Source organism: Elephas maximus, chromosome 15, assembly GCF_024166365.1.
Source record: "Elephas maximus indicus isolate mEleMax1 chromosome 15, mEleMax1 primary haplotype, whole genome shotgun sequence".
NCBI classification, from domain to species: Eukaryota; Metazoa; Chordata; class Mammalia; order Proboscidea; family Elephantidae; genus Elephas; species Elephas maximus.
Genome location: NC_064833.1, coordinates 30,168,725 through 30,186,534, shown reverse-complemented (window position 1 = coordinate 30,186,534; position 17,810 = coordinate 30,168,725). Strand labels below are relative to the sequence as shown.

Below are 17,810 nucleotides of genomic sequence, written 5' to 3'. Positions count from 1 at the left end.
GCATTGTGATATATGTTTTACATACATTTTATCATATAAAGTTCAAAACAACTTCTCTGGTAGATACTATTATCAATTCCATTACGCAGGTGAGGAAATAACTTCAGAGCCACAGGTCACATTAGGTTGAATAGGGAGAATCAGTATTTGAGCCCAGGTCTACCTAAACCCAAACCTTGCACTCAAAAGGGATAAAAATTTTGATAAAGGTCACACAGCAATATTGTATTAGAGATAGGTTGAATATAATATGATTATTAATTATTTACTCTATATCTCATAGCAAGAAAATGAAATAAAAATATATTTTATCATTATAATTTAAAACTAAATAATTTTATATGCAATGTATCCATACTAAAAATCTTTTCAATATACTCATTTTGATACCAAAGCAAAGATCAGTCTTTGATAGCCAGCTAGCCTTGCTTAATTGCATCGCCTTACTTAATTTGACTATGCATTAACTCAAGACTAATTCAATCCTTTTTTTCCATGGTTGGGATTTTCTTAGATCTCAGAAAAACATCATTCTCCTTGAACAGTTGCCTACAAATTACATCTACCAAAAAAAATCTTCCTAATTTAAGCTTGCCTTGGTGAAAGTTGCCTTCTCTTTCTAAAAACAGAATATAAAAAATATTTAGTTAGTTAAAGATTTCTAACAGCTCATTTGGGGCTAAATAAGGCTTCACCTATTATTATACTTCTCACCTTGGTATATAATGTGAAATCCCTGTTTGTTTTGTGAATAGTCACTGTGAAAATACAAGCTGGTTTCATGGGTTGTGCTAAATATGGAAGATGGTATTTGAGGACCACTTAGCCGGCCAATAACAGTACTAGTTTCTGAGGATCCACTTCTTACTTCCAAGTAATCATGTATGGTTTCTGTAGAAAAATTTACAAACTGAAGATGGACTCCTAAAAAAAAAGAAAGAACAAACATATTTTCTTTCCAGATTAAATAAACACACACATGTCAAAGTGCTTAAGTATGTTTCTGCGTAGGGGAGGCCTACTCTCAAGATCTGGGTTATGGGTTTGCTGTGTATCTTGTGCCGTTAGCTTTGGTATGTTTCAAAATAGAGGCAGTCCCTGGTTTATGAATGTCCAATTTACAGACAACTCTTACTTAAAGACGGATTGACATAAAACCTATTATATTAAAAATTTGAGTTAAACATGCACAATGCTCATAATAACAAACGCACACACTACTTTGTGACTCTCGTGAAAACTTTGTACGGTTTGGAAGTGTTTCTTAAGTGTTGTATATGCCTAGAAAAGTAAAATATATATTATTTACTAAGACAAATATTTGACTAACTGATGCTAAATAAGAAACACATCTACAAATTCAGCCGAAAGACAAACTTAGGAATGGATCTTGTTCGTAACCAGGGAACCATCTGTAATGGAATACTGCTCTTAAATGTCCAAAGTCTGTTACAAGGGAAAATTTCTCTCATTTTATTATCATGCCACTGTAGTAAAACTGGCCAAGGAAGTGGCTGTGTTGCTTGTTAATATTATTTAAAATTATATCAACCAATTTTAATGGTAAAAAGTCATTTAGTAATTTATATTATGCATAAAGCCAAATGAAAGCCAAGAAGTGATTGCATTTTTAAAAATATATTATCATAATCAGATTCAATCATTACATTAGAAGTTAGTCATTCACCTATAGGGGATAAATTAAGTGCTCTGAAATATCATTTAGGGATATTTAATTTGCAAGAGTGCTCTTTTAGTGTTTTGCTTGTCTGAAGATATGCATGTTGTTGTTGTTAGGTGCCATCAGGTCAATTACAACTCATAAAGATGCCATATGACAGAGTAGAAATTCCCCATATGATTTTCTAGGCTATAATCTTTACAGGAGGAGATTGCCAGGTCTTTCTCTCACAGTGCCTCTGGGTGGGTTTGAAGGGACAATTTTTTGGTTAACAACCACACTCTTAACCGTTGTGCCACCAAGGCTCCTTATAAATATAACGGCCTCAGTAAAATCTAGTGGTCATAGTTACATGTGGTCACATTACAATGTAGTCTCAATATCTTTATACACCAAAAACCAACCAAACCAAACCCAGTGCTGTCGAGTCGATTCCGACTCATAGCAACCCTATAGGACAGAGTAGAGCTGCCCCATAGAGTTTCCAAGGAGCACGTGGTGGATTCAAACTGCCAACCCTTTGGCTAGCAGCCATAGCACTTAACCACTACGCCACCAGGGTTTCCTCTTTATACACAGACCAATCAAATTATGAGCTAGTGAAATATTTCTGAGATTGAAAAAATATACTTCAAAAAACACTTTGAAGTATGTTGACAAATTTAATTAATGTTCAAGTTTTGTTAATTTGACATTTGTCTTAATACTACCATTCTCCAAATTATTTATAATAAAAACTGATTTTTTTTCCTGGTCACTGTTTTAAGTCACTTACATATGCTAATAAATTATTTAGTTCTCATAGTTATTCATGACAATGTGGCAACTGAGGCACAGAAAATTAAACAACCTTTACGCAGCAAGCTAATAGAAGTGAAATTCCAAGTCGGGCACGGTGAATCCCAAGCTGTTGCTCTCAACAGTTTTGCTGAAGCTCTCAAGTAAGTTCATGTTTTGTTACTGGGTGATGAAAAAGAGTTCCACGGACAAATAAATTTGGGAAATATTTAAAAGATGCTTTGAAAAATTAGGTAAGTTTATTTAAAGACTAACTTCTTAGAGCCTTGAAAACATGCTACTATAATGTATGAGGCTTGAAGATATGCTTATTTTCTTTTAAAGTTTTCTCCTTAGCCTCCTTTTCAAAAAATATCTTGTCAATATGTGTTTCATGGACTCCTGAGAGAATACTGTCTTAACTTTTGAGATGTATTAATTTTTTTCTTTTTAAAAACTATAAATTACTTGTTCAAATACACTAGACTAATATTTGATTTAACTGAAGTTAAATAAAAACAATGGGATTATTTCAATGTAATCAATCAGAAACAGCCTTTTGCATTTTTATCTCTGAATTAGATATGTGTATTTTTTTTTAAGAATTTGCATTTAAAACCAAAGAAGTATCAGTAAGAGGTATTTGAAGTTTTGTTGAAGATGATGTTATGATGACATTATTGAAAATATTTTTAGTAACTTATTTTAAAATACATATGTGTGTGTATATATACACCAAAAAAAGAAAAAAAAAACAAAACATTGCGATCAAGTCAATTCTGACTCATAATGACCCTGTAGGACAGCACAGAACTGCCCCAAAGGGTTTCCAAGAAGTGGCTGGTGGATTCAAACTGCCAACCTTTTGATTAGCAGCCAAGCTCTTAACCACTGCACCACCAGGGCTCCACATAGATATAATATCATTCTAATTCTAATGATGCAATTCTAATACACACACTAGAACCCCAAGAATTGTATTACAATTAGGATAATATTATATCTATGTGGGTATTTAATCCTAGCCCTTTCCAAATGAAAAGTCTGATTTACAGAGAAAATTGAATGAATTCAAGAGATTACCAGAAAATTTATCCACATAATACCTGGTTAGAACGATAAGAAAAGAGTTACAAAAGATACTGTACATGAAAATTGTTGAATTTATCATGGCTACACATATATAACTCTGCCTATAGCCATGAATATCAGCTGAAAAATATTATAAAATATCTATGTATATAATCAGAAAATATCCATTGGTCTTTCAATTATCCAAATACTTCAGGTGAAAATGTATTTGGGTTAAGCTACAATAATAAAGTTTTTTCTTCTCAATTTACATGATGGTTTGTACTCAAAAACTAATCTGTAATTTGTGAATATTGTATAAGTTCTTATTAGACATTGATGTTTATTTTCAAGGATGCACTAATAAATGCAGAAAACTCACATGTTTTGAGTATACATACCAAAGCCTATGGGCAGCTTTATTGTCCATGTGCAATCTAAACTGCTGGGGTAGTTTCCAGGAAACCCAGGACTGAGAATAACACCACTGAAATCTGACATAGCGCCACCACACTGAGCTGCAAAATAACAGAAAAACCTATATAAATCAGAGCAGTGGAATAATTTAGTGTATTAAAAAAACACTAAAACCATCTCAAGTTTTAATCGAGTTTCAAAACTGATATAAATTCAAATACTGTCAAGTCTTACCATACACTGGTATTCAAAGATAATAATTTGGAATGCATTTTCTAAGATAACATTAAAAAAAAAATGCTCTTTGCCTCAGAAAAACTGTGCAAGCTAAATGAATTATTGAACGTCAAATGGCAGCTCATATTCAGTGAATACAATCAAACAGTAAGGGCATGTCCTTTTCCTCAGCGAGCAGTTTACTTCTCTTCCCTAAGCACTTCTAGCAATGTTTTGAATCATTCCAAAGATGATATAATTTAGAGTAAAATCAGGCCAACAATGTCAGCTCTATGTATCATATTCAAGAGGAAACAATCTTCCCTGTTTTTGTGAGAAGGCGAACTAAAGAATTCTAGGGAAAATACTGGTGTCTATTTGTAGTACCTAAATTCCATGACCTCACTTCATCCTAAGAACCTAGAAAAATATTGCTGGATTTTTTTTTTTTTTGTGTGTGTGTGTGTGTGTGTGTGAACCTTTGCAACAGTTCTGACTCATAGCAACCCCATAGGACAGGGTAGAATTGCCCCATAGGATTTCCTAGGCTGTAATCTTTACAGTTCTTTTCTCCCAAGGAGCCACTGGTGGGTTCAAACCATCCACCTTTCAGTTAGTAGCCTCGCGCTTAATCATTATGCACCTGGACTCCTTAGACAAAGATTCCCATAAAAATCTTTTGTCATCGAGTCGATTCCAACTCATAGCGACCCTACAGAACAAAGCAGAACTGCCTCATTGGGTTTCCAAGGAGCAGCTGGTGGATTCGAAATGCCAACCTTTTGGTAAACAGCCGAGTTCCTAACCATTGTACCACCAGGGCTCTAGAAAAAGACTCAGGAAGTATAAAACAAGTAAAAACATGCTCCAGAGTTTGAAAATTTAAATAAAATTTATCATTGAGAGAGCTTTAGAATACTTATTATACTGGTTTACTACTGAGAACCTAAGGGAAAAATATAAGAACAGATAATTATTCAAATTTTAACTTTACATAATTAGGAAGAACTACTTAACATGCACTAAAGAACAACTGTATTACAGAAGCAAATTTTTCCTCCAAATGCACATTTTATGATTTAATCATAGAAGGACTATAAATGAATATCTGCTAATGTCGGTTGGAAAATTAAATTTTATGACTTCTTATCAATTTTAAAAGTTATTTTTATACTTGCAATTTCACTCATTTATTTCTTGCTAAGAACAACAACAGATATTCAAACATCATAAATATATATATCTCATAAGGGCAAAGTAAGTAGAAATTTTAACAACGCTCTGTGCAACATTCAATAACCAGTTTGACAGCTTTTTTTTTAATCTGTGAATAATAAATTATGCATAAGCAGAGATTTCCCTAGGGATTCTTTTCTAAACATACACCTTGAAGTCAGCCTTTCTTTCAAACTTGTGATTAACACTGGGCTCTCAAGATACTCCAGAATATTTTCCCATCCTTCTAAAATCTTAGTTCATCAATTCTTAAAGCAATTTTCAACATATACGAGCCATTAATGTTTCACCTATTTATTTTTCTAGATTTGATTCAACACATATATTCATGTGATGTGATAATATGTGGTAGAGGAAAATATTTTGGTCAATGAAAAATATTTGTAGGCTTAAGTTTGCTTTGCTTTATTATGAATTTTGAGTACAGGAACACAAGGACTATTTTTTGCTTCTTTGCCTTCACAATACCAAGTCATTGAGCTGCTCATTGTCCCTCTAGTTCTGCTACCTTCCATCTTTTTAGATATGATCTGAAAATTCTGTTCTCTGCCTTGTCCACCCTTATACAGTGAAATCGAAAAATCAAAGAAGGAATCAAAAATCAAATCCAAAAACAAAAAATCAAAGGAGAAAAAAGAGTAAATGGATAATGAAGGAGGAAGAAAAATAACAAAATCATGAAAGACATAAGAAGGATATAGAAAAAAGGCAGCTGCTTTGCTCTCTACATCTGTGTTTATTTCCTAAGGGCCTCTGAAATATCAGATACTCCTATGCCTTTAATGTCAATTTTGTGTATATAATCAATGGCTTCTAAGTAGACTCTTTTGTATCCCATTACCTTCTTTTTATTATGCACACGGCCATACTGTAGTCCTACAAGCTAAAATCAACTTTGATTCTTCCTTCATATTTTTCTTTATCTCTAATATATAAGATGTCATATGAGTTTTCTTTCCTTTCATCAAAATTTCTGGCAGATTCTCTATCTCCCAGGTCTTAAGTCTGTAACCTTATTACCTGATGATCAGTTTTAAGACATTCCCTGAATCAGTCTCCTGCCTTCAGTTTCTCCTTATAATATCGCCACAGTGTCACTTCAAATACTTCAATTTTCTACCAAGTGTAATTTTATTATTTTCTACCTAATAATATATTTTTTAAATTTTCTATCAAATAATATTTTATTGAATATTTTACCAATTAATATTCTAAAATTTTCAAAATAATTTTATTTAATTTTCTACAAAATAATATTGTATTAAAATATTACTTCCATCCAATACTTCCATTGATAACAATATTTAATGGAATGCAAATTTAATCAATAATATAATACTTTAGCTAAAATTTACCATTTTTTTAACAATGAAAATTGGTTCTAGTAATATGACAAGATTAGAGCTATCATATAATACTGGTACACCTTGTGAAAGCAAGTTATATTTATAAAGCTTTTTTTTTTTTCAGTGACTTTAGTCAACACAATCTCAACTTTCTAAAATTTCTTCATGTAGTCTGTGGTACAGTTTAACACTGAAATATTTCCTTATCATTTCATTTTTCTTATTTCTAATACTCATCATCATCTATTCTAAATCAATAGCAACCAATAGTATATTTACTTATTTTTCTCATCTATGGGCATTCCTATCAAGTAATACTGAGAAAACAGTCTCAGAACTAGAAACACTAATACTTTTTCTCAGTTTCTACATTAATGGCTGAAGACCTGGCGCATTGCGAGGTGACCTCAAGGACATCATACATGAAGAAAGCAAAAGGTCATTAAAAACACAGGAAAGAAAGGAAAGACTAAATGGATGTCAGAAGAGACTCTGAAACTTGCTCTTGAATGAAGAGTAACTAAAGCAAATGGAAGGTATGATGAAGTAAAAGAGCTGAACTGAAGATTTGAAAGAGAGGCTAAAGAAGACAAAGTAAAGTATTATAATGAAATATGCGAAGACCTGGATTTAGACATCCAAAAGGGAAGCACACACTTGGTACTTCTCAAGCTGAAAGAACTGAAGAAAAAATTCAGGCCTTGAGTTACAATACTGATGGATTCCATGGGCAAAATATTGAAAAATGCAGAAAGCATCGAAAGAAGATGGAAGGAACACACAGAGTCACTGTACCAAAAAGAACTGGTTGATGTTTCAGGAGGTAGCGTATGATCTAGAACTGTGGTATTAAGGAAGAATTTCAAGCTGCGCTGAAGACATTGGCAAAAAACCAGGCTCTAGGAATGGATGGAATACCAACTTATATATTTCAACAAATGGATGTTGCACTGGAGGCACTCATTCATCTATGCCAAGAAATTTGGGAGACAGCTGCTTGGTCAACTGACTGGAACAGATCTTTATTTGTACCAATTCCAAAGAAAGGCAATCCAAGAGAATGCAGAAATTATCAAACAATATTATTAATATCACAAGCATGTAAAATTTTGCTGAAGATAATTCAAAAATGGTTGCAGCAGTACATGGACAGGGAACTGCCAGAAATTCAAGCCAGATTCAGAAGAGGACATGGAACAAGGGATATCATTGCTGATGTTAGATAGATCTTGGCTGAAAGCACAGAATACAAGAAAGATGTTTACCTTTGTTTTATTGACTATGCAAAGGCCTTCGACTGTGTGGATCATAAGAAATTATGGATAATATTGTGAAGAATGGGAATTACAGAACACTTAATTGTGCTCATAAGGAACCTGTACAAAGACCAATAGACGGTTGTTCGAACAGAATAAGAGGATACTTTGTGGTTTAAAATTAGGAAAAGTATGCATCAGGGTTGTATTCTTTTGACACACTTAATCAATCTGTATGCTGAGTTTATAATACAAGAAACTGGACGATATGAAGAAGAGCACAACGTCATAAATGGTGGAAAACTCATTAACAACCTGCAATATGCAGATGACCTAACGTTGCTTTCTGAATCTGAAGAGAACTTGAAGCACTTATTGACGAAGATCAACGACTACAGTCTTCAATATGGATTACATCTCAACATAAAGAAAACAAAAACTAGACCAATAAGCAGCATCACAATAAACGGAGAAAAGATTGACATTGTCACGGGTTACATTTTACTTGTATCCATAGTCAATGCCTATGGAAGCAGCAGTCAAGAAATCAAAGAACATATTGCATTGAACGAATCTGCTGCAAAAGTCCTCTTTAAAGTGCTAAAAAACAAAAATGTCACTTTGAGGAATAAGGTGTGCCTGACCCAAGTCATGGTATTTTGAATCATCTCATATGCATGTGAAACCTGACAATCAATAAGGAAGACCAAAGAAGAACTGATACCTTTGAATTATGGTGTTGGCAAAGAATATTGAATATACCATGGACTGCCAGAATGTTTTGGAAGAAGTACAGCCAGAATGTTTCTTAAAAGCGAGGATGGCAAGGCTTTGTCTCATGTACTTTGTACGTGGTGAAGGAAAAGTTACTGGAGAAGGACATCATTCTCGGTACAGTAGAAAGTCAACAAAAGAGAGGAAGACTCTCAATGAGAAGGACTGACACAGTGGCTGCAATGATGGGCTCAAACATGGTAAGGTAAGGATGGTGCAGGATCCGGCAGTGTTTCATTCTCTCGTACATAAGGCCATTATAAGTTGGACCCAAATCAAGGGCACCTAACAATAACAACAATATACATACATATTGTACTTTTAAAGTTTTATATAGACTGTAAATGATTTATAGTTACTAAACTTACCCAAACAAATTGGAATTGGATAATTCCATCTTCTTACGGGGCCTGGCATACATGTAATATGAGAATGACCCTATATAAACAAGACAATGCAGTTCAGTAAACATTTATAAAAAGTCTAACTTAAACATTGTATAGTGAATGCTCATCATGAAGGCAAGTTTAAAACTATTTTCATTTTTATGTTATTCTTCTTACTTTTATTGGAAATCTTAGTATTACTTAGAATGAGAAAGTTATTATGCATAATTGTGATAAAATGTAAAAAGTAATAAGAACCCTAAAAGGAAAATTAAGACTGTATCAATTAGAATTGTGTTTTTAACAGTTTTCTATCAAAAGATGTTCTACTAAGATCTGTAATGATGATACCAGTGTGTGGTCATAAACATAGTGGTTTAAAATATATTATTGTAGTAGTCAAGGTGAAATAGGTTAAAAATAATTGTCCAATAATTCATAAAAATATTAAAACAAGACAAAGTATACTAAATTTTTGAATATTTGAAATATTAAGTCTGGGAAGATCTGATTGTACTTCTGAGACTAATAATTTGTGATACAACTTTAAAGACTATAAATTATTATTTTTAATTTTGCTTTCTGTAAGGAATTTGTTCACATAACATGAGAAAGTCACACCTCGATTTTTTTTTCTTAATTTAATAGGTATTTTTAATGTGTATATTTTTCGTAATTTAATGGGTATATTCCTTAGAGATATTTTTATGACACCATCAATTTGAGGTCCTCCAAAAAGCCTTCAAAATACGATCAATATAAATACTTAAAATCAGCAATCTATTTTACAAATCCACTTCTTTAGCAAAATATATGTGTCATTAATTTTCACTAATTGGGGAATTTATTATCATGGAATTTTCTTTTAATGCTTTAAGAAGCCCTTATTTTAATTGTCACATACTAAAGGTCCAGGATTTCAATTGTCAGAACACTATGTGAGTAAAGAGAAAAGTGCACTAAAGCTTAATTTTGATTCACCATTATTTTTTATTACTTCCAAACAAAACAAATTTAGTTAATTCTAGCAATTTCTCTCATCCACATATTTTATTGGTCAATTGAACCATCCTTTTGGCCTAAGATAAACTGTGCAACCTAGGTTCAATATTGTTGTAGAACATGTGGATTATCAATAGTTGGTCTTTTCAAATATTCTTAAAGGGCAATGAAAATCAAAACCATATTTTAAAAATAGGCTTACCTGAAGTGAATATCCTTGGTCACACTGAAAGGATACCACATCACCAACCATATATCTGTCTCCTACTTTAATTCCACTGCTAGGAGTTTGTGGTTCAGGACAGGAATCTAAACCAATTGCTAAGAATATTTAATGATATAAATATAAGTAGATTTCAAATTATGAATACTTAAGTCATACATATTAGGCTGTCAAAATTGAGTAATTCTGTCACATTAAACCAGATTTTACACCAAGGACACTATACAAACAGAATTTAAGTGTAGATATTTATTAACAGCCATGTGCACTGGAACTCCATCATAAAACTATTTCTTTTGAATCTTTACAGCATCATTAAATAGTTGTGTGATTACACTTAGATGATTTTCTTAATTTCCAGCCTTCTTGTCTTCTACTTTAAAACAAAACTAAAGATTCTTAAATGTAAAATTGCTAAAAAAAAAAAAAAGTATGATAATAAAATAAAATTATACTTGTAAAACATTCTTAGTACAATAGGAAATTATATGATATTTTGTCCCCATCTCCTGACTCCTTCTTCCTTTGTACAAAGTGGTGCTATTTAACCCATAAGGGACATTTTGTTGTATTTATTATTATATGCAAATTTGTATAAATATAAAAATAAGCAAGACTTGTTCTCCAAACACACTATAATCAGAAAGGAGAAAAACATTTATCTTGTTGAGCATTGAAAATTACTATGTAACACTTGAATTCAGTTTTTTGAGAGAGACATTACGACACAATTGAAAACTCTTCAATTGTTTTTATTTTAAGAAATTATTTTCCACATGAAAAAGCATGCTAAATGTAAAAGGTTTTCTTAAAATGATTTATCTAAAGACTTAAGAAATTGTTTCATTGTTTGCCAAAACATTTTTTCAAACCGGTGGCTGTGTTATTATTAAAAGGTTTATTTTATTTTCCATTAAATACCAATATTTATTATTTATTTCTTCATAATTGCACATTTTTAAGCTAATAAACATTAAAAATATTTTCATGCAAATAACGCTCAACTTCTACGTTTGTTTGCCAACTGAGCCTCTTTCCCACAAAGTATTTTAGTAAGCGTGCTATGCCAATTTTTTTTTTTTTTTACAACAACATGTAAAAAATTAGCATAGCATCTCTTAGGAAAATACCTCATGAGGGGAGGGCACAGCTGGCAAAAATGTAGAAGGCATGTGTTATTTGTGTAAAAATTGGTATAGGAGGTAGCTACCACTTCAAAATCCTTATGTATGTGTGCATTTTACAAAAACCATTGATAACTAAATCCTCAAGTATGACAATGCTTCATATGGACCTTTACCGGCCAACCAAGCTATTTCCCTGTGGTAGATTTTCTCCTAGCACCACCCTTTACTTAACTTTGGGGCACTTAACACAAATTGATATTGATTAGTTGTTTAAGGTGTACCTCTCCTCTGAGAATGGAAGCTCCATAACAGCAGTTTATAGCACGAAGTGTTGAGAAACCACTCAATAAACATTGCTTGAATGGATCAAAGAATAGTACAAGAAACAGAGTTAAACCCTGTCTTAATTATTTTTTAGTAAATATATATGTCTAATTGAGCAAATGGGAAGATGCTTTGTCTATCTTATAACAGTGATTTCAGTTCCCTATATCATGTCAAATTAAGTGACATTTAAGGATAGAACATGACATAAAAGCAGTGACTTAGTATTGATTAGATCAGACGTGAGGCAGTAAAGGGCAGCAGTAAATTAGTCTTTGGGAACACGTTAAGGCAATTCTGAATGAGATAAGGGGAGTTCCAATGCCCATTGCCTTAATTAGCTAGGTTTCCAAGCATGCATCATGTTGCATATTTCTTTATGTTTCGCTATCTTGGATTTATCAGTCTAGAAAAAAAAATTGGTTATAATTAAACTGTGACATGCTTTTTAATTTTTAGGGTTTTAAGTTTTATTTCCCCAACAAGATTTTGAGATCCAAGCATAGGTAGAAACTGTCTTAATGCTTGTTTTAATCTCATTTAATACTTTTAATACTTATTAATGAGATTGACTCCTTAAATTTGTCTGACTTCATACAGCCCTTTTCAGGAATTAATGAATATCAAAAAAAAGGGATTTATGATATTAATAAATATATATGTCTTCTCAATATGATTTCACCTCTGTTTGATACAATATTAGTTACTGGGGATCCTGAACAATCAAGTTATTACTCTTCACCATTAAGGTCATTCCTGCAATCGTTCTTATTAAGGAGGCCACATATTGTACATGTTCATTTCTCTTCTCCTATGAAGTACTCCATTCAGGGTCATATACACAGAAAACTAGTAATATCTAGCAGAAGTGAATTCCTCCTCTGGTACAGTGATACAGTAGAATATTGAACAGCTGTGAAAAATGAAACTTTTGCATAATGCATATGGACATAGTAAAATATTTATGAAAGTTTTAATATAAAAAAAGCATGATATCAAACACTATAAATTATGTAAGAATTTTTTAATTAAAAATTTTAAAAATAATTTTTTTAATTTAAAAAATTTATTACATGCCTATAATCACAAAGAAAAATGACCAAAATAATGTGCTCTTAACCATGGCCCCACCAGGGCTCCTGTAATATTAGCAGTGGCTAATGATTCCTGATTATGAGATCACAGGTGATTTATATGTCCCTCCTTGTATTTTCCTACATTTCCAAATTTTCTAAAATGAACATGAATTATTTTTGTAATTAATAAAATTACTTATTGAGTGAATCAGTAGTAGCAGACAACTTGGGGGTAGAACATAACCTTCTATTTTTCTAGAAGAGACTGAATTGAAGCAGCTAATCTCTGCTGAACATTGTTGCTGCAGGAAAGAAAAAAAAAAGTGATGAAGTAATCAAATAAGCCAGAGAAATCATAGGTTGACATAGATCGAAGCTTTTTTTTTTTTAATGTGCGCTAATGAAAATAAAACAGAAACATCTGAAATTCCTGCAGTTAGAATTTTAGTCTTTTGTTATTTACACAAATAAACTTCCAATTGATTAAGTAGTAACTTAAAAATTTCTTCTTTAAAAGTTGTTTTTCACTATTTAAACTCACGAAAAGAATAGGTTGTTTCTAGGAATCAACAAGAAAAAAAAATTTTGTAGAAATGTTGCAAAAGCTGGCCTCCGGTTTATCCAAGGCAGTAAAATTGTTGAGCCATTTTAAGCTTCGTGAGTATAAATTTTGCAAAATCATGTCATTGGCAATAAAAGATACTCTCTGGATGATTTTCTTTCTTTTTTTTTTTTTTAATTGGAATTGGATCAACTAATCTACCGTTGCAGCCAAAAACAAACAGCAAAGAATCCAGGGGCAAATCCATACCAAAAAATTGCACAGAGTTATGTCTGCTGTCCAATTATTGTAGGCAGTTATCCTGACTGAAAAGATTAGACTCTCAACTCTTCACATTTCCCCATTTATTTATAATCAACAAATTATTCTTTCCAATTCTGTTCACAAGGCAAGCTATCTGGAGCAGAAAGTATTGTTAATCATTTATAGCTGATCATTCTGATTTATTGTCTTTATCCACACTTCATTCATTTATGTATTCCATTAGGATTGTGAATGAGTCTGTAATGCATTAAGATAGAGAGGGGGGATAAAAACTAAATTACTGCTAAGACTCTCAATAAGAATGTTTTGTTAAAGAGAAAACTCATTTGAGAATTTGACATGACAACTTATGTATAAAAGTCTACAATAGTTCATTCCATCATGAGTTCTCTGAATCACAGTGCCTGAGGCAACATGATTGTTTTATGTAATTTCACAGTATGTACAACTGAAAATATTTCCAATGGTTTCACTTTTTTAGAGAAACTTCATGTGTTGAAGAGTTAACTTATTGTTTGTGGGCACTTACAAATTGGAATTTAAAATTAAGTTCAATTCTCTTTAAAATCAACATTGTCCTTGGTCCTTGAATATTCTAAAAAGGTTTAGTACCCAAAACAGCCAAGCTTATGTTAGTTTTCAGCTTAGTACTAACCAAAACACTTCATTGTGTGCACAGGCTATAAACAAAGTTTAAGATAATCTGTGTTATAAATCTCCCAGTAGTCTTTGGAGTAAAAAAAACAAGATATCAAAATTTATTGAAAATGGAGAACAGCGAGCGGAGCCAAGATGGCGGACTAGGCAGACGCTACCTCGGAGCCCTCTTACAACAAAGACACAGAAAAACAAGTGAATCGATCACATACATAACAATCTACGAACCCTGAACAACAAACACAGATTTAGAGACGGAGAATGAACTAATACGGGGAAGCAGCGATTGTTTTCAGAGCCTGGAGCCAGCGTACCAGTCAGGTACGGCACAAGCACAGAGAGCTGCTCCACCCCCCTGAACTAACCCCAGGAGGGGGACCAGCCGGTTCCGCGGGCGGCGTGGGACGCAGAGGGTAGAAGAAGTCCCCAGGAGGCAGTGACTGGTCTTGAAACGGGGAGAGCAGCGTCCCAGCCAGGGAACCATCCCACCGAGATTTGGACTGGATGCAGGTACGGCATAAACATGGAGAGCTGCTCCACCCCCCTGAACTAACCCCGGGAGGGGGCCCAGTTGGGTTGCGCAGGCGGCGTGGGACGCAGCCGGTAGGAGAAGTCCCTGGGAGGCAGCGACTGGTATTGGAGCGGGGAGAACAGCGTCCCAGCCGGGACACTCGGTCACAGCACAAGCACGGGGACCTGCTCCACCCATCTGAACTAACCCCGGGAGGAGGCCCAACTGGTTCTCGGAAGTGGCACGGCCACGTGGCTGGAGGGACGAGAAGTCCCCAGGAGGCAGCGACTGATTTTGGAGTCGAGAGTGCACCGTCCAGTAGGGGAGCCTTGACGCTGGGCGTGGGGCTGGAAGCGGAGGATCTGACCTTGACTCCAGCGGGCCAGACCCCCCCGGGGCAATCTCCACACAGCCAGCACACATAGGCGATGTGCCCCGCGGGAATCCAAGATATAATAGTCATTCCAAGCAAGACAAGCAACTCTGGCTATATTCTGAGGTGCTACTCTCCTATCTCTCTGTTCCCTCCCCCACCCTCCCCAGGCAGCTTCATTAACATCCAAATAGCCTGAGCCAGAGGGAGAACTCTGATAGGGATCTGACTGCATTTTTTTTTTAGCGGATTTTCTGGAAAAATTAGTTTCCCAGTGATGGCTCGGAGACAACAATCCATATCAAACCACTTAAAGAAGCAGACCATGACAGCTTCTCCAACCCCTCAAACAAAAGAATCAAAATCTTTCCCAAATGAAGATACAATCCTGGAATTATCAGATACAGAATATAAAAAACTAATTTACAGAATGCTTCAAGACATCACAAATGAAATAAGGCAAACTGCAGAAAAAGCCAAGGAACACACTGATAAAACTGTTGAAGAACTCAAAAAGATTATTCAAGAACATAGTGGAAAAATTAATTAGTTGCAAGAATCCATAGAGAGACAGCATGTAGAAATCCAAAAGATTAACAATAAAATTACAGAATTAGACAACGCAATAGAAAGTCAGAGGAGCAGACTCGAGCAATTAGAATGCAGACTGGGACATCTGGAGGACCAGGGAATCAACACCAACATAGCTGAAAAAAAATCAGATAAAAGAATTTAAAAAAATGAAGAAACCCTAAGAATCATGTGGGACTCTATCAAGAAGGATAACCTGCGGGTGATTGGAGTCCCAGAACAGGGAGGGAGGACAGAAAACACAGAGAAAATAGTTGAAGAACTCCTGACACAAAACTTCCCTGACATCATGAAAGACGAAAGGATATCTATCCAAGACGCTCATCGAACCCCATTTAAGATTGATCCAAAAAGAAAAACACCAAGACATATTATCATCAAACTCACCAAAACCAAAGATAAACAGAAAATTTTAAAAGCAGCCAGGGAGAAAAGAAAGGTTTCCTTCAAGGGAGAATCAATAAGAATAAGTTCAGACTACTCAGCAGAAACCATGCAGGCAAGAAGGGAATGGGACGACATATACAGAGCACTGAAGGAGAAAAACTGCCAGCCAAGGATCATACATCCAGCAAAACTCTCTCTGAAATATGAAGGAGAAATTAAGATATTTACAGATAAACACAAGTTTAGAGAATTTGCAAAAACCAAACCAAAGCTACAAAAAATACTAAAGGATATTGTTTGGGCAGAAAACAAATAACATCAGATACCAGCACAACACAAGGTCACAAAACAGAACGTCCTGATATCAACTCAAATAGGGAAAGCATAAAAACAAACAAATTAAGATTAATTAAAAAAAAAAATACACATAACGGGGAATCATGGAAGTCAATAGGTAAAAGATCAAAATAATGAAAAAGAGGGAATAAATACAGGAGGCATTGAACTGCCACATGGAGAGTGATACAAGGCAATATAGAACAATACAAGTTAGGTTTTTACTTAGAAAAATAGGGGTAAATAATAAGGTAACCACAAAAAGGTATAACAACTCTATAACTCAAGATAAAAGCCAAGAAAAACGTGACGACTCAACAAACATAAAGTCAAACGCTACGAAAATGAGGATCTCACAATTTACTAAGAAAAACGCCTCAGCACAAAAAAGTATGTGGAAAAATGAAATTGTCAACAACACACATGAAAAGGCATCAAAATGACAGCACTAAAAACTTATTTATCTATAATTACACTGAATGTAAATGGACTAAATGCACCAATAAAGAGACAGAGAGTCACGGACTGGATAAAGAAACACGATCCATCTATATGCTGCCTACAAGAGACACACCTTAGACTTAGAGACACAAACAAACTAAAACTCAAAGGATGGAAAACAATATATCAAGCAAACAATAAGCAAAAAAGAAGAGGAGTAGCAATATTAATTTCTGACAAAATAGACTCTAGACTTAAATCCACCACAAAGGATAAAGAAGGACACTATATAATGATAAAAGGGACAATTGATCAGGAAGACATAACCATATTAAATATTTATGCACCCAATGACAGGGCTGCAAGATACATAAATCAAATTTTAACAGAATTGAAAAGTGAGATAGATACCTCCACAATTATACTAGGAGACTTCAACACACCACTTCCGGAGAAGGACAGGACATCCAGTAAGAAGCTCAATAGAGACACGGAAGATCTAATTACAACAATCAACCAACTTGACCTCATTGACTTATACAGAACTCTCCACCCAACTGCTGCAAAATATACTTTTTTTTCTAGCGCACATGGAACATTCTCTAGAATAGACCACATATTAGGTCATAAAACAAACCTTCACAGAGTCCAAAACATCGAAATATTACAAAGCATCTTCTCAGACCACAAGGCAATAAAACTAGAGATCAATAACAGAAAAACTAGGGAAAAGAAATCAAATACTTGGAAACTGAACAATACCCTCCTGAAAAAAG

The 17,810-nt window shown here is 34.0% G+C and overlaps 1 protein-coding gene across 3 annotated transcripts in view; it reads right to left on the bottom strand.

Moving 5' to 3' along the window:
- CSMD3 (CUB and Sushi multiple domains 3) overlaps window positions 1-17,810 on the bottom strand; it is a 1,374,620-nt gene that overhangs the window by 129,883 nt on the left and 1,226,927 nt on the right. For all 3 annotated transcript variants that reach the window (XM_049854130.1, XM_049854131.1, XM_049854132.1), the window contains 4 exons: window positions 10,365-10,483; window positions 9,143-9,212; window positions 3,931-4,047; window positions 715-924 (listed from right to left, as the gene is read on the bottom strand). In XM_049854130.1, coding sequence (XP_049710087.1) covers window positions 715-924; window positions 3,931-4,047; window positions 9,143-9,212; window positions 10,365-10,483 — 516 coding nt within the window. The remainder of the gene's footprint in view (window positions 1-714; window positions 925-3,930; window positions 4,048-9,142; window positions 9,213-10,364; window positions 10,484-17,810) is intronic.